Below are 19,294 nucleotides of genomic sequence, written 5' to 3' on the forward strand. Positions count from 1 at the left end.
AAGTTATATTCATTATACAATTAAACATGAAAATTATATGAATATATGCTGGTTATATACATTATACAATTAAACATAAAAGTTATATGAATATATGCTGCTTTTATACATCATATAATTTTCATATGTTTAATTGTATAAAGATATGCTGGTTATATACATTATAAAATTAGACATGAAAGTTATATACATTATACAATTAAACATGAAAATTATGAGAAAATATATGCTGGTTATATACATTATACAGTTTAACATATGAAAGTTATAGGAATATGTGCTGGTTATATACATTATACAATTAAACATGAAAGTTATATGAATATGTGCTGGTTATATACATTATGCAGTTAAACATGAAAGTTAATATGAATATGTGCTGGTTATATGCATTATACAATTAAACATGAAAGTTATATACATTATACAAATAAACATATGAAAGTTATATGAATATGTGCTGGTTATATGCATTATACAATTAAACATGTATACAGATTATATCACTTTGTAGGATCACATATTTGACTGAAAAACAGTAATTTGTGAATGCATGGATCAAAGTAAATGAACCAGCTATGTATCGAATAATGTTATTGGTAAAAACAATAAAGTAAAATCTGATATTTTTGGGAATAAACAAGGATCCAAGTGATGCTAAGCATGATTTGCTCTGTAAGAACTGAATTTTATGTATAAATCTCCGGGGTACACTTAATGTGGATTGTGAATTATGAAGTTTGTATTTAACTTTATTTTATTTCTTGATGGGGAAATTGGAAAATTTGCACCAAGTCATGCAAAATAATGACCAAGACAATCAGTTATTTATAACAGCTAATTGACATGGTCATTTAAAGAACTGATCATTGGTGTGCAATGCATCTTAACAATTTTATGTTGATATTTTTTTGGACTATGTTGTTGGGACACAAAAATGCTATTTCTTTTTACTGGCATACAAGTCTTTGGGCACGAAAAAAACAATTATCCCAATATTCAGTCATTATGGGTTAAAACAATTATCCCAATATTCAGTCATTATGGGTTAGGGTCACTTGACCATCTGAATTGCCTTAAAATGAGGTATGAAATGCATTTTCATGGATAGACTTGTCTCTGTCACAGCATGTACCAACATAATGACATCACATGAAGAAATAGCAATGGAATGCAGAATAAGTTTTGGAAAAATAAACCATTTTGGATGATTTTAACAGAGCACATTAACACCTATAGCTACAGTTTGTCAAGTGAGTTGTTCCTTGTTGCTCTTCAGTAGATCATCCAAGGATGACCAAAACAACCAAAATTTCAATTTATGTTCAATTCTTTATTATTAAAGCATTAAATGCCAAAGTATTTAACAATAATTAGGTAAAGAAACATTAATAAATTAGATCCTGTTAATGCTATTTCATTTACACACTGTCAGTGGAGATTTATGAAGTTTAAATTAAACATTAAAATTCTAGCTCATTTTAAATGAGGAAAAGATCTATTATGCAAATGAACATGCAAATAAATAAGAAAACTTCAAAATGGACTTGTACATGTATAATTTTATCCATAGATTTCTAGAGCATCCTGAAAATAAGGTATGTAAAATATGAACAGGTAATACTCCAAGTACAATTAGAATGTGTCATTTCTCTCTAAGTCTCACACACACGCACACTCATTTGAAGCCCCACCCCCGAGTTTAAATAAAAATCATGAAAAATGGCAATAAACTCACAAAAGAAACTATACTCCATTGGTCTGCAGAAGGGTTTCCTGTGAGAGTAAATTTTGTATTTGACAAAGGAAACCACTACTATGGGTTTCCTTTGATAGTAAATTTTGTATTTGACAAAGGAAACCACTACTATGGGTTTCCTATGATAGTAAATTTTGTATTTGACAAAGGAAACCACTACTATGGGTTTCCTGTGATAGTAAATTTTGTATTTGACAAAGGAAACCACTATGCTTCAGTCGATAGCAACTCTTGCATGAATCACACCCTAAGTCTGGTGCATATACACACCTAGACTACTAGGTTGTCTGTTTAGTGAAAGCACTGAAGAGAGGGTAGAGAAAATGAATCAAATTTTGCAACGTTTTGCACCAAACTCAAGTACATAAACCCACTTGATTATTAGTCTGTGTTTTGTAAATTGTCTGGCAGGCTTTGACAGATACATTTTCAAAATCTCAAGCTTTTGCAACACAGTTGGGATTGTGAAAATGTTGGAATGGAGAAAATCCTTGATATGCATGAAAACTAGGCTGTCCACACTTTACATTTTTCAGCAAATTGCTCATTTTTCAGTGTGCCGATTTGTGGTGTAATTTGTTTATGTTGAAATTCTGAACTTCATTTGCAGTAATTCTTTGCTTTTGGCAGATATCTCTACTGTCTGTCAGTAAGCATATATGTGATACAGTAGGTAGATTGGCCATTTAATAAAAGTTGCTGATCAGGCTGATCAAGTAAATGTAAATGTCACATCTCATTCAGATTTCATTGTTTCAGAACCGTCTTGCACTTCTGTTCTTGAGAAATCTATTTCCCCATCAAATTGTTTGAACTGTGGAATTTTATGAAGTATTTGGTGTAACTTTTTGGATTTAGTTGTGTTCTTCCTGGAAGATGATTAACTTTACCAGTCTGTTTAAATATGTGCATTGTGAATAGCAGGTAGCAATATGCAGTTATCACTATTCTGAATGTGACTTTTGCGAAATAATCGTTTAATGTTAAAGATTTTGAATTGCACACTAATGTTTCAGGTACACTTCAGCTATAGTTTTGTTAATACTTTGCATGCCTAAGATTAGATCCAAGATGTGTCATTGTTCCTGTCTTCTATGTGTCAGCAAATAGATATTTGTATGGTTCCATTGCCAAAAGCAGTGCCGCATGTAAAAGCTTTGTTATTTATGTTTACAGGCAGAAGGGCAGTAGCAGTCTGTTGTCATGGATACATTACCACAAGGCCAACAAGGATGATGACTCTGAGCATCTCATAAGCAGCTTGAGCCTTTCGAGCCAATCTTCAGGCAACTTCAGTGGTGCAAGTGTTGACCCCCGGCTCAAGGTTTTCTGATTTAAGGTATTTATCATGAAATTATAAAACTTTAAAGCTAATTTTCTTATGATTGTAGGAATTCAAAGAGTTAAGCTGTATACGTGTAAATCAGAGTACCAAAAATTCTAATGAAATTTTTCCCCATAAATTTGTATTGTGACCCAATATTTGAAACTAGACATAACATTTTAAGAGGCACAAGATTTCTAAGCTTTTGTTGATTTTAACAGTTCGTTTAACACATCACTGTATCATGCTGAGTAAATGGGACCAAAATGCCTTGCCAATGATACAAGTCAGTTCATACAGGTAGACCTGTATCATACCTATGGCAAATCATTTTCAGTTTCAGATTTGCTTTTTGCTTCAGTTTTAACATGGTCTTTTTAGCATGACCAGTTTTCTCTCAAGTTTAAAAAAATGTAGCAATCACTTTCCATCAGATGCATCAACATATGTAAGGTTTTGGTTAAAATTTCCATGCTGTGCTTTGATCTTTGGTTAAAGTTTTCAGACAGTGTTTTCATCTTTGGTTTAAGTTTACAGGCAGCATTTTCATCGTGGGTTAAAGTTTTCAGGTAGTGCTTTCATCTTGGGCTTCAGATATAGTATGTATTTTTAACTGATAAGATTTCTTTGAATATTTCTTATGTCCTATTTCTTGGCAGGTATTACAAATTCTTTGTTTGGCCAAATTACTTTTCACTAATCTTATAAACTAAGAATGTCTGACATTTTTGCATTTTTGTGACAACTTTTTCCTTCTTTGTTAACTATTTGTCAGATTAATGTGTAGTTATTACATGAAATAATTTGTTTATGAAGGTAGTGAGCTTGTCATATTATGTTCTGGTTCTGCTTTGGTACTCTTTCATCTACATTTCATTATCTGGTACTCTTTCATCTACATTTCATAATCTAGTACTCTTTCATCTACATTTCATAATCTGGTACTCTTTTATCTACATTTCATAATCTGGTACTCTTTTCAGTTACATTTCATAATCTGGTACTCTTTCAGCTACATTTCATAATATGGTACTCTTTCAGCTACATTTCATAATATGGTACTCTTTTCAGTTACATTTCATAATCTGGTACTCTTTTCATTTACATTTCATAATCTGGTACTCTTTCATTTATATTTCATAATCTGGTACTCTTTTCATTTACATTTCATAATCTGGTACTCTTTCATTTATATTTCATAATCTGGTACTCTTTTCAGTTACATTTCATAATCTGGTACTCTTTTCATTTATATTTCATAATCTGCAAGAGAGGAATCGTGACTGCTAACAAAATGTTTTTGCTTAGTGGTGATTAGACATGAGGCAGACTTGAGCTAGACAATATTGTGCTACTAAGCAGTTAACCTTCGCCATGTTGATAATTATTGGTGGTAGGAGTAGATAATAAATTATGAAAGTCACAAGCCCAAACATGTAAGGAATACAATGGATTAAAATTGGGTAATTTATTTCCATGTTGGAACATTCATCAGTGTGTTGAATTTAGAATATGACAAATAGTTGATTTTCATTTGCATTAATAAGCTGACCATTGACTCCATTAGAGGGGTGGCCATACTTGAGGGATACTTTAAACTTGTCAGTTGCAGTAAAAGATATGCTGACCAGTGACTGCATTAGAGGGGTGGCCATACTTGATGGATATTTTAAACTTATCGGTTGCTGTAAAACATATGAGGTAACTCGAGATGGGTGCCATTGAAGGGGGAGGCGGGCACTGTACATGCTTGTGCTTCATGGTTACAGAATACCCAAACAAGTGCAAGGGATTATTGTGGGATCCTTGTGTCCACTATACAACATGTCCAGTTAAAAACCTCATTTTAGATCATTTGTGACTTGGTACCCTGGGTGACTGAGGGGTGACCGAAGCATTTGCCTTTACAGATCAGTCAGACCACATACATCTGATCCATGTCCATGCAAGTTGGAGTCTTGGATCAACCATCAAGTATGTGAGAAGGTTTGATAGTAGCATCCCGTGTGTTGGGGTCTTCCCAGGTTCTTCCTTCATCAAATATAATGGCAACCATGTACTGAAAAAAGGCGTTAAACCCCACATAACAAAACCAAATTGACTCTTGTCCATCAAGTGCATGACATTTTGGGATTTCTGATGCAGATATAACACTAAGTGTCTTTATAAAAATAATTTGTCTTGAATTTAATAAAATTCGCAGTTCTCAAAAAAGGATGAATTTCTGATAAGGATCAGTTTTGCTTTCATGAGTTTGAAGTTATATTTTCCTCTGACATTGTCAAACTTGAGTACAATATGTGACTTTATAATTCACAGTACAATATGTGACTTTATAATTCACAGTACACAATGTGACTTTATTATTCACAGTACACAATATGTGACTTTATAATTCACAGTACAAAATATGTGACGTTATAATTCACAGTACACAATATGGCCATAAGAACATTCAGGAACGCTCATAAGAAAAGTTTAATTGAAGAAAAAATTGCACAGAATGAAATTTTTAACAGCTTGCCAAGTAATTAAATGTGGTTGCTAATTAAGTGATGGAATCTGTTTGGTAATTAAGTGATGTACAGGTTGGAATCTGGTTGGTACTTAAGTGTACAGTTTTGAATCTGGTTGGTAATTAAGTGATATACAGGTTGGATCTTGTTGGTAATTTGCTACATACAAACTGTGTATTTGAATGTATTAGGAAGCTTAACAAAATCCTTGAATAGTAGGGACTTTTTATGCCTGCTGTATATGGAGTATATCCTGGCCATGTTGTCTATCCTGGCCATGTTGTCTATCCTGGCCATGTTGTCTATCCATTATTGTTTTTGTATTATTTTCATGGAAAATAGGGTGTATTAAATTTGTCCTGTCCATTTGCCCTTCCATCATTCTGCACTTCAGTCCATTCCCAGCACCTAATTTCCATGCAGTAAATAAATCAAGTACTGCACTTCATTTAATTTGTTGTACCCTTTCATTGTTTGGGTAGCTACATTTGGTACTTTTCATCAAATCCTTTCATTCAGAAAAGATGAGACGAGATGATTTGCATGTGCAAACATCAAAAAGATTGCTAAAGATTTGTGATAAAGAATAAGCACTTTAAATTGTAGACATTTAGGGCATTGTTGGTAATTTGGGGATTTTTATGTCATCTTTTAATCTCATATTATGAGGTTTTAGATTTGAATCAAAACAAGAACTTCATGTACAAACTGCATCATAAAATGTATGATTTTGATACATCAGACACCCAATATATTCTTTGCCAAGTATATTGACTAAAATCCTGTTTAAAAGTCATTATTTTGTCCAATTTGGGTAAGAATTTAATGCAAGCATTAAAAAGAGAAGAGGCAGGAAATAAAATTGTATTGCTGCCAATACTGCAGAAAATTGTTTTTCTTTGTATTACTGCATCATACTTCCTGCTTGTTGTCATTGTTATTTTTTTTCCTTGCTGTGTTTTACATCTTGCTCATTACTGTGTTACACTTATTGCTTGTTGTCATTGCTGTGTTATACTTACCCTGGTACTGCTTGTTAAAATTGCTATAATACTTATTTCTTGTTGTCATTGGTGTTGTACTTATTGCTTGTCATTGCTGTGAACACTTATTGCTTGTTTTCATGGCATCGTTATACTTACTACTTGCCATTGCTTTGTTGCACTTTGTTTGTTGCCAAAGCTGTATTATACCTGGTGTCATTGCTATGTTATATTTATTTCTTGCTGGCATTGCTATGTTGTACTTATTGCTTGCTGGCATTGCTATGATTGTACTTATTGCTTACTGTCATTTCTATGTTGTACTTATTGCTTGCTGTCATTGCTGTGTTCTACTTGTCGCTTGCTGGTTTTGCTGTATTATACTTATTACTTGCTGTCATTGCTGTGTTATGCTTATTGCTTGCCGATTTTGCTGTTGTCCTTATTGCTTGCTGTCATTGCTATGTTGCATTTATTACTTGCTGTCATTTCTATGTTGTACTTATTGCTTGCTGTCATTGCTGTGTTGTACTTGCTGTTTGCTGTCATTGCTCTGTTATACTTATTGCTTGCTGGTTTTGCTGTATTATACTTATTGCTTGCTGTCGTTGCTATCTTGTATCTATTGTTTGTGGTCATTGCAATGTTGTACTTATTGTCATTGCTGTGTTATACCTTTTTGCTTGCTGGTTTTGCTGTGTTATACTAATTGTATGCTGTCGTTGCCATGTTGTACTTATTGTTTGCTATCATTGCTATGTTTTACTTATTGCTTGTGATTGCTTTGTTGTACTTATTGCTTGCTGACATTGCTGTGTTGTACATATAGCTTGATGTCATTGCTGTGTTATACTTTATGCTTGTTGTCATTGTTGTATTATAACTTATTGCTGTGTTGTACTTGTTGCTTGCTGTCATTGCTGTGATACTTTGTTTGCTGTCACTGCTTTGTTATACTTATTGCTTACTGGTTTTGCTTTGTTATGCTTATTGTTTGATGTCATTGCTGTGTTGTACTTGTTGCTTGCAGTCATTGCTGTGTTGTACTTGTTGCTTGCAGTCATTCCTATGTTGTACTTATTGCTTGCTGTCATTGCTGTTATAATTATTGCTTGCTGTCATTGCTGTTATAATTATTGCTTGCTGTCATTGCTTTGTTATACTTTGTGCTGTCATTGACGTGTTGTACTTATTGTTTGCTATTATTGATGTGTTGTACTTGTTTGCTATTGATCTTGTGTTGTACTTGTAACTTGCTGTCATTGTGTTGCACTTATTGCTTGCTATCATTGCTATGTTGTTCTTATTGCTTGCTGGTTTTGTTGTGTTATACTTGTTGCTTGCTGTTATTGCTGTGTTGTACTTATTGATTGCTGTTGTTGCTATGTTGTACTTATTGCTTTAGGATTCGGCCAATGTGGGTATGTGAGAAAGCTTGCCAGTAGCTTCTCGTGGGTCGGTGGTTCTTCCTGGGGTTTTCTGGGTTCTTCCTCCACCATTAATACTGGTCGCCATGCATAGCCTATCATGTGCTGAAAATGGCATTAAACCCCACAACAACAACAACTTATTGCTTGTCATTTCTGTGTTGTACTTGATGCTGGTTGTCATGGCTGTGTTGTACTTATTGCTTGTTGTCATGGCTGTGTTGTACTAATTGTTTGCTGTCATTGCTGTGTTATACTTATTACTTGCTGTTATTGTTGTGCTATACTTATTGCTTGCAGGTTTTGCTGTGTTATACTTATTGCTTGCCATCATTGTTATGTTGTACCTTTTGCTTGCTGTCCTGGCAATGTTGTACTTATTGCTTGTTGTCATGGCAATGTTGTACTAATTGTTTGCTGTCATTGCTGTCTTTTACTACTTGCTTGCTGCCATTGATGTGTTGTACTTATAGCTTGCTATTATTGCTGTGTTGTACTTATTGTTTGCTGTCATTGTTGTTATACTTATAAGATTGCTGTCATTGTTTTGTTTTACTTTTTACTTTCTGTCATTGCTCTTATACTTAATTGTTTGCTGTCATTGCTGTGTTATACTTATTGCTTGCTGTCATTGTTGTGCTATACTTATTGCTTGCTGGTTTTGCTGTGTTGTACTTACTGCTTGTCATCATTGTTATGTTGTACCTATTGCTTGCTGTCATGGCAATGTTGTACTTATTGCTTGCTGTCATGGCTATGTTGTACTTATTGCTTGCTGTCATGGCAATGTTGTACCAATTGTTTGCTGTCATTGCTGTCTTTTACTACTTGCTTGCTGTCATTGATGTGTTGTACTTGTTTGCTGTCATTGCTGTGCTGTACTTGTTGCTTGTCATTGCTGTGTTATACTTATTGCTTGCTTGTTATTGATGTGTTATACTTGTTCCTTGTTATTGCTTTGTTATACTTGATTGCTGTCATTGCTTTGTTGTACTTATTGCTTGCTTGTTATTGCTGTGTTACATTTATTCCTTGCTGCCATTGCTATGTTGTATTTATTGCTTGCTGTTGCTGTGTTGTACTTATTACTTGCTGTCATTGCTGGGTTGTACTCATTGCTTGCTGTCATTGCTGTTGTACTTATTGCTTGCTGTCATGCTGTGTTGTACTTGTAGCTTGCTGTTATTGCTGTGTTGAACTCAATTGCTTGCCATTACTGTATTATACTTATTGCCAGCTGTTATTACTGTGTTGTACTTATTGCTTGTTGTCATTGATGTGTTGTACTTATTGCTTGTTGTTATTGCTGTGTTGTACTTATTGCTTGTTATTGCTGTGTTATACATATTCCTTTCTGTTGCTGCTATGTTGTATTTATTGCTTTTTATCATTGATATATTGTACTTGTTGCCTTTGACATTGCTGTGTTACACTTATTGCTTGTTATTGCTGTGTTAAACTTATTGTTGTCATTGGTGTGTTAACATGTATTGCTTGTCATGGCTGTGCTATACTTATTGTTTGTATGTTATTGCTGTTCAACTAATTGCTTTTTGTGATAGCTGTTTTATACATATTTCTTGTTTTCATTGCTGTGTTACTTATTGCTTTTTGTTAATACTGTTATATACATACTGCTTGTTTTTGCTTTGTTATACTTGTTATTGCTGTGTTGTACTTGTTGACTGTTATTGCTGTGTTATACTTTGTTGTTCATCATTGCCGTCCTTGTGATTATTGATGTTGTAATGCATGAAATGATTTATTTGTGACATTGTGGTGACATAATAATCCTCATTTTCATCTGTCCATCCTTCCATTCATCCTTCCATCAGTCTGGCACTCCTTATTCTTTGTTTCTATGGATAGCCTTGAAACATCATCAAATACATGTATTATGGTCATCAAACAAGATTCACATTTAACAAATCACTTGGCTCTTGCAGTTTCTATCTTGTAGCAGTGTATAAGTCTTGTTTGCACAACTATCCCCAGTTTTTGAAGTTTTGTTATGAAATTTGGTAAATATTACATCAAATTTAGACAAGTCATTCTTCTCCAGTACAGTTTGTTAAAGTTCATTCAAATTTTTTCTTGTGTTGAATTATGTCATCTCATTGGCACAAGGAGTCCCCCAGTTGTTGATTGATTGCAGTGGCCATGAATCTAAGATGCACCGATGTACCACTCAGTTTTTGCATCAGCAATTTTTTTTCTCGAGTTATTGCCCTTTTTCTTTTAGAGATTAATACAGTGCATGACAGTCATGTTAATGTGACTAAGGTGGCGCTCACCAGATAATATGTACTTTTGAGAGAGTGACGTATGTAAGGTGAAGTAGTTCACATTTAAAACATGCACAGTGGAGAGAATGTTTGCATACCTATATGCTACATTAATGTAATGTGGATGATATTTCTTTTGGATATTGTACTTTTGGAAATTTTACATGATTTAAGCACACTGCTAACTAAAATGACTGCTCCCTTGTGGTAAAAAATCAGTCTGAATTAGTCTAAAGTACACTATACATAGCAGCTATTAAAATAGGGAAAATGAATTTTGCCAGACTAGACAATACCAGCTTCTGAAGGTGCAATGAATGAATTACCAAATATATAAAATGTAAAAAAGGTTATCGGCTCTTTTTTATACAATTTACCTCTGAAGTTCAGGAAGTGAAAATGACCAAGTAGAGCTAGCACTTTTTTGAAAGGTGCACATTTGAAGTAAGGCCAAGCTGTATACTCTATAACCCATAGTACACCCGTCAATCATACACCAGAATAAAGGGAATTAAAGGTTCTTTGCATTATACCTAAGATATACAAGGTCTTTTTTAAATAGCCAGTATAACCAGTGAGGAAAGCCGGGGACATTCTTTTTCTTTAAATTCCTAACCCTATGCAAAATGCGAAACTGTATAGCGCCACCTAACCCACCAGTGTATTATGGATTGCCATGAAAGTTGATAAATGTCAAGGGCCTAGCTAGAAGATGCCCATGTTGACAAATTATTTTGCTCTCACACGTTTTGCTAGAGTTATTGCCCTTATGGTTTTGAAACTTAATACAGTGCATAATGCAATCTTTCTCGGTTAATTTTTATGTTTGTAAGAGTTGTCCTTTGTGACGTGCAGCAGAATGCATTGCATGATGAAATTTTATGAATGCAACTACTCTGCAGATTTTCGATTGCTCTAAAACTTGGGAAGATATGCATGTGGACAAATTGTTATATTGGCTCTTTTAAGCAGATTCATCTGTGATGAGGTAGGGTTGAGATGTGGGGGAGGCAGTTATAATTATGTGAGCAAATTGCTTACCATTACTCTAATTTATCTCGATTATAATCAAATTATTATGTACCCAGTTATCTTTATTGCACAAATTTTTAGATCATTCCACACATTGTAAATGATACCCACATGTTTCACTTTGAATTTTCAAGCCAGCATTTCAAACTGTAGCTAGAATTGCCAAATTAATTTCATGCAAGAATGATTTAATTAATTTCATGCAAGAATGATTTAAACATAATTCATATTGGCATAGAGCTCAATACAATACATTTGATACAGGTTGAAAAAACAATGGTATATATGTGTAACCTGGTTTGTTTGCCCAATGTTCTGGAAGAGTCCATGTTGGATACAGAAAAGAAATCAAAGGAAGGCAGCTAAACTGACTTCTCCACAGGTAATGATGCATCAAAAACTTTTATGTAAACAGACTACACTGTTTTGGCATGTATTTAATTAGATGTGTTATGCTCTGTTGATTGGAACAGCATTGAAGTACTTTCTGTGCAAAAGAAGTTAGTTTTAGCTACCCTGAAAAATCAGCCCTTACAGATGTCATTTGCAGTGCTGTGCCAAATGAACCAGTACTTTTTGCACAAGAGATGACAATTAGACTTCATTTTTCTTTCAGGTGGGGCAATATTTTTCAAAGATCCAAAACACAATCTGCCAGAGAAAAATGTGTGGCTCCAGAAAACAAGTCGATTCACTATTAATCAGCCTGGCTATGCAACATGGATTGATTCACCATTCATCAGCTTTGATTCTCGATTGTCATCCACTTTAAGCTGAAAGTAGATGTAATGAATCTTGATATCCAGTGTTTTACTTAAGTGTATTTATTTTCATAGCCATATTTTCATTTTTATAAATTCTGCCATTTATTTGCATGCTAATATCTAATCTGAATATTTAACTGCACTTTAAGTGTCTACTGCAAACATTGTTCTGTGGATTTATGATAGTGTGAAATGGCTTAAAAGGAAGAATTGTGCAAAATAAGTATGCTTACAATAGCATATCAGAAAGTCATATCAATAGGTGAAATGGAGTCTGTCTGAGCTGCACGTCTGCAATAAGCACCTCTAAAACAGTTTGTGAGCAAGTGAAAGTTTTGAATTTATTGCACATTTTTTATTTTGGGGACTTGGTTACTTTTATGAAACATTTGCCTGCATGTGTTAAAACCACTTGAGGTAAACAAGAAATTTGGAAGGTCTGTTTGTATCCACATGTGACAGAAATGTTTGTTTGGGTATGTAAATGACATGTCTGTATTTGTATGTATATGCAAATGTTTTTGTATTCATATGTAAATGTTGTTTTTGTATGCATATGTAAATGACATGTTTGTATGTATATGTAAATGGCATGCTTGTATGTGTATGTAAATGACATGTTTGTATATGTAAAAGTTTGTATGCATATGTAAATGACATGTTTGTATGCATATGTAAATGAGTGTATGCATATGTAAATGACCTTGTATGCATATGTAAATGACCTTGTATGCATATGTTAATGACCAGATGGTATGCATATGTTAATGACCAGATGGTATGCATACATTAATGACCTTGTATGCATATGTTAATGACTTACCTGATCAGATACGGAACTTGTGCTATGATAACAATCTTTGAATTTTTCAAACTTTCTCAACCCTTTTGGACTTTTTTTTACTTTTATGTGCAGTGGAGGTATATATGTTTCACAAATACAATAGCTGGGGGGCTTTTAAATTTTTAACCATGCTAAATAAGATGGCAGATGTATTTCTATACATATGACACAGATGCACCCCTGGATATTTCTTCATTTCTTTATATAACATCAGTGGCAGCTATCATTTTATTTGGATAAAATTTCTCTTGGTACACTCTTTTGTTTATATTTCTAGACTTGTCAAACATGTGAGGTTTTATACCTTTTTCCTTTATATAGTTTCTGCAAAATTTGATCAGGTTTGTAGTGCACATTAACGTATTCAAGACACAGCAGTTTTTGTCAGCTGTAGCTCAAAATCTCTTCACCTCTTTTTCTCTGTCTCTCTCACTGCAATATTTATATATGTATGTTGGTCCCTATCTAGCATTTCCTCTCAGAAGTGGCCACCATACCCGACACCCATAAGTTTTGTTGAGCTTTATTGGCTATGGATGAGAAGTGGTATTTTACATGTTATCCTTCTAGTTATACTGCACTGTCTTTTGTACATGTTAATTTAAATATGAGATAAAAGGATTATCAGATTTGGTATGTTGGAGTTTCTCAAGCGTACTGATGATTTCAGTCCTCTAAGTTTAAGAGCACCTTTTTCTTGCAGAAGGGATGGCCTCATAAAGGGGGACCACTGCATTTATAGTGCATGCTGCAATTATCCTCCTTGATTATACCATATTAATAGTGTTGTGTTTGTGTCCATGTTATAAATATTTATTAATGTTTTTCAACAGTATATCTTTATATTTTTGTATTGTTCCTATGGTTAGAAGTAAAATTGATGTATGGTTCAACTTGAAATAAATGCAGTAGGAATGTCATTTGCTCTATATTGTACCTTTTCTAGTCCAATAAATATTAGGACAGTAAACCAACTGACATTCCTTAAGTCATAAATGTAATAAAAATAATGGAATATGTCTGGCTGTAGTTATGGGTATGTTGTGGCATATAATATTGGGTTTGGTCAGTAGTGGGATGAATCAGACGAATCGGAGTTTAACATTGAATTTTGTCTCAGTCCTGGGATGTATTGACATTTAATATTGGTGCAGGCTTCATAAAATGATGCATGGGAATTAAAACAGCAAGATTTGAATTGGTATGAAGATGTATTGGAATTTATCATCAAGTTTTTGGTAGTACAGGCATAATTGAGATTTAACATTTGGGTCCCATATGGAATTTCTAACGTAACACACGTTGGGGTTGATGGGAATTTAACAGGATGTGACACCTTAGAGTTTATCAAACTTGTAAAGAGTGTCAGATGCACCTAATAACAAGCCAAAATGTTGACTAATACTGATTATAACATACCAACACATATTGTATATGACAGCCCTATCTTATCTTGTCAACACATTATGATGCCTATTACAGCTGACCAATAGCTATTCTGACTGACAAACATCAGTTCTTATGGAAAACACATATATTTCTTTTGACAGTACTTGTTATAACTGACCTGTGCCTTTTTTAACTGATTCAACACCTGTTCTGACCAAGTATCTATCTATTCTAACCAACTCCTATTCCAACTGACCAGCACTTATTCTGACCAAACAGTACATATCCTGATTGAGCTATACCTATTCTGTTTGACCAAGACTTATATTGACAAAGTCGAGGCAGTTTGCCAAATCTCACCTTCCTTATCCTCTAAACTTTAAAATTCTGATTATATTTTGATGGAGTAATAGGATGGTCGAATACATTTTATGAAAGTAATTGCAACATTGTAAAAACAAATGTCTACAATAAACTGGTTTTAAATTTGGCATGTGATGTCATATCACTAAACAATAAGCATAAACTACTATTTTCAGTCAGTCAGAACCTCGGCCGAGTCGTAACAAAGACTTATAAAAATGGTACTAACAGCTGCCTTGCTAAGCGCTAAGCAATAATAGAGATTAGTGTTAGGACTGGTAAGCCTGGTGTCAAGATAATGTGACTGAGTGGGACATGATGCTGCGTGACGGCTTCATGATGCTCCAGTGCTAGACATCACTATAAACTGCCGCACGGCAGACATCATAGCGATATGACTGCAAAATTGTTAAAACTACTTTAAAATCCAAAAACTCACATTTCTGTTGTTCCATAAAAACAATTTTTTTACAATTTCCATCAATGAAGTATGTACACGGGTGGAATTTAGCAAACTACATTATTTGTCTCGATATTATCGAAATCTGTGTTAATAACCGTAAGTGTTGGATAGCTGAGTTTTGGTACAATAGGTGGCTATTGGTCAGCCGAATAGCTTGTTGGTCATTAAGAATAGTTATGGAAAATATATTAGTCACATTAGATAGTTGTCATGAGGGCGAGTCAGCATCTTTTATTAAGTGTCAAACTCATTCTATAAATTAATATTTCTTAATCATGAAAGCATCTCCATGTTCATTTCTTAGAGCCCCATAATGACCCAAATGATAAATTCGTGTATGTTGCCATAAGAACCCAAAGTTGATATAATGCATTTCTCGAACATAACCATAGTGCTTCAGTAATGTTAATACCCATCCATCCACATACCAACTTGAGCCCAGTGTTAAATTCAGATACTTCTCTAAGCCAACACAAATTTTGATGTAATGTTGATTCCCATACTGATCTAAATGAAATGTTCAGTTCCCCTTTCATCCCATACTGTCCCATTATTGCCGTAAGTTATTTCCCAACTTACCAAAGTGCTCCTGGAATCTTAGTTCCCAATACTGACCCAAACCCAGTGTTGAATTTAATTACATCCTCGTACCAACCCAAATTTGGCCATAGTGATAATTCCATATATCTCCATACCATCCCGCTATTGTAGTTGTCTGTTTCTGTACTGTCCCAAACCCAGATTTGATAACATTAGTCATGGCAGCCAATATAGCGGTAATGTCAATTCCCATAATTCCTATACCCCACAACTACTGTAATATGGATCTCTCTCTCTCTCTCTCATTATTTACACATTTGCACATTACCATAATACAAACCTGCCAACCGTTGGAAGTTTTGCCCATAGCTTTGAGGAAATTGTATTAAAATTATACATGCAGAATAATAGCAAAGAATTTTTTTTTATAAAATCTTTCCGGTACTTTCCAGATATTGGCTTCTCGTGATTTGGTCCAGATCCAAGTTTAGTAGACTGTTAGGAAATCAAAGTATGCAGTGGTACATGTCACACTTAAATATGTTGTTCATGCAAAATGCACATCTGATAAAGATTTTGCTTTTACATTCTTTCATCGGATCATCTGGAAATGTGATCCATATGAAAATGTTGATTCTTGACAGGACAATCGGCCTCATAAAAAGTTGAAACATTGGGTACAAAAATGTAAAACGGATCATTCACATGATTTGATCACGTTAAGAAAAACTGAAGGAAATGTTGACCATTTTATTGATTGCATGTTGTCATGGAGACTTGAGTATTTCCCAAAGCGGGCGAGGTTGTCGCTGTCTTTGAATGTAAATTTAAAAGAAAACTAAGTGTTGCATTGAAATCTATCTTAAGTTGTTGGTTTCTATAAAATTTGGATCTTTAGTATCCGATACTAACTTAAAGGTCATAAAACCCGAAGTCTATCCGCGATTTCGACAACACGAAATCGCGCTGAAAACGTGATCTTGTTTACGCAAAAACTGAAAGTTGGGAATGGGTTTAGTTATGGGATATGTCTCTCATGCTTGTACGCAGTAATGTTATTTCAGCATGTGTGAATACGAATGTCACTGTTGCATACTGAAACGGACTTTAGTTAACCACTGCAGCAGTGAGAACGCTTGCCAGTAGCTTCTCATGGGTCGGTGGTTCTTTCTGAGGTTTTCTTGGGTTCTTCCTCCGTTTATACTGGCCGCCATGTATAGCCCATCTTGTGCCGAAAAATGGCGTTAAACACTATAACAACCACTGCAGCAAAATATATATAACGTCAGAGTTCCAGTAAATATTGTTACAAGCCAGAGGTATTTGCTTGACCGAACCCTGGCGCGATTTCCGCTAGAAGTCAAAAGTTTACCCCAAATTTGCAAAGACTTCTAGACAACTTCAGTTGTAAATTAGAAAGCTCGACGTGTCCATTCTATACATATATTTTACTCGAATCGATGCAAGACCACAAATCTCACAGTATACATCAGCCGCACATCTGCATGGTTTCTCTTCATCAATGTTCTGTACCGTCAGCAGTTCACGCCGTATAACTATACAGCTATCCCCATATACATAAATATTTTAACTACTCCACCTTAGGCCAGTGAATTCATGGTTTCAAGGCACATTTCGCCAGTGCAACTGCATCACATTTCCCACCATGGTTACATAAACTGTATCTGCCGAGTCCCTTATTATAGATTCCATTGTGTAATTTACCGGTTTCATACCGTAAATACTGCCACTGCAGTCACACCATCAATGTAAACCACTATCTTTTAATAGGAAATATGGTACTCCAGGGACACACATTCGGTTTTTACCTGAATTCACTAAAAGTAAACCATGGCATCATGGAAACTCACTAACACTTCACTCCGTGACGTTTGCTCCTAGTAAGTGGCTAATTATTTCGGGCCAAGGAATATTTCCATTGCACCGAATTCCAATGATCAGACATGTAATCACAAAAATCTAAGAATTCCTTAAAACGGGGAGCTATAACCAAATGCGCATACTCCAAATTTATTACATTATGACTATTATTCTCTTAGACTATAGTGTAATGGGGCGGCCCTGTCAGTTAGATACTTATGATTGCTTGGATTCACTTCTAACGATCTAAAAAAGACAACAAAAAATTATTTTTCAAAAATAGAAGAAAACTGTCCATTTTCACCAAATGAGATGGCAATATCTGAAATCTCGCATTAGTGGGGAAGGCGCAAGAATGCAGAGAGCATCAACGAATTTGAAGTTTTATAACAATGTAAAATTAAGAAAAGTAATTGACCATTAGAAAATTTAAAGGGCCACAAAGAAAATTTGAGTGGCCATGTACGTTTTAGTATTGTCTCTAGAACAATACAAATGCTATTTCAAGTGTTCATATAGGAGACCAACTGAACAAATTAATTCGGTTTTACTGTATTTACTATACATATTTTTGCAAAGTGATGCCGAGCCATCCAAGGGAGATCATCGCACTTGCGAATTTTCGTATTTTTACAATACTAATAATTCACGATAAAACGGGATGTACCTATTAATCATAAGACACACGTTTAAAGTGCACTTTGTGATGGATAATTATGAAGCCCCCTTTTAGGTCCTTGAGGAAACACCATATACTGCAGGGAAAGTCATTTTTTATATATATTAAAAAAACAATTTCCCACACGTGAAACTGCAAATGTATCGGTTACAGAAATGCATAGCATGACATGAAAATTAAAAAAAGATGAACAAAAACCAAACCAAACGATCTTTAGGTTAGTTTGAATGTAAAGTCGACTCCTTACATACTACGTTTCCGATTATGATATAAGAAAAGAGCCACAAACAGGAAATAAATTCTGCAACTGAACATTACAGAAAGTGAAATATTCATAACATCAGGCAACGTAGTTTAAGGCTGTTGCTATTTACTCGAAACAGAATAGATGCAACTGGATAACACAACACGCTGAATTGTTGTAAACATAGCCTCAAACCCGCCCCAACCCCACTTTCAAAATCGCGTCATCTAAAGCGACTCCCGAGTGTGATTTCATTATGTCAAAAATGGTCAATTTACACACTTTTTAATTGAGCATAATGATGCACAACTGCATCTGACCACGCTTCTGAACAATTAGATACGTGTTCCATTTCCTCGATAGCAAACATTAATCGGTGCGGTAGAACAAAAACTACTGCCATTTTTTTAAACACCACGTCGGTTCCGGGGAAATGGTGAATTGCGTTTAATCCCAGCCCTTCAGAACAGCAATTGATGGTAGCAATGACTACTCAGCATCAGCATCATTTAAAGTATAGACTTTTTCGCCCATACGGGCATGTACGTCTGGTTAATGTCCATAAGCGGACTATTTAATTGATCCCGGGGGAAGGAATTAGAGCCTTATCCCCCATGCATTACTGTGCATAAAAGGCACTATTAGCAGCGGGGGGGGGGGCGAATCCGACATTTTGTCCAATCGTCATTTTGCTTTATCAATACTTTCTGCACTCAGCGGATCCGGTGTCGTCAGCGCCCGGTAAAAAAAAAACGACGTCGTCGTCGGGGGTCGTCCAATCGTTATTTTGCTTTATTAATA

At 34.7% G+C, this 19,294-nt stretch overlaps 1 protein-coding gene across 3 annotated transcripts in view; it reads left to right on the plus strand.

Moving 5' to 3' along the window:
* Positions 1 to 13,854, plus strand: part of LOC149779246 (vitellogenin receptor Yl-like) — a 102,182-nt gene extending 88,328 nt beyond the window's left edge. For all 3 annotated transcript variants that reach the window (XM_089939827.1, XM_089939830.1, XM_089939828.1), the window contains 2 exons: positions 2,936 to 3,098; positions 11,943 to 13,854. In XM_089939827.1, coding sequence (XP_089795953.1) covers positions 2,936 to 3,092 — 157 coding nt within the window. In that variant the 3' untranslated portion in view covers positions 3,093 to 3,098; positions 11,943 to 13,854. The remainder of the gene's footprint in view (positions 1 to 2,935; positions 3,099 to 11,942) is intronic.
* The last annotated feature ends 5,440 nt before the right edge of the window (positions 13,855 to 19,294 follow it).

Source organism: Sinohyriopsis cumingii, chromosome 17 (assembly GCF_028554795.1).
Source record: "Sinohyriopsis cumingii isolate HCF-2022 chromosome 17, ASM2855479v2, whole genome shotgun sequence".
NCBI classification, from domain to species: domain Eukaryota; kingdom Metazoa; phylum Mollusca; class Bivalvia; order Unionida; family Unionidae; genus Sinohyriopsis; species Sinohyriopsis cumingii.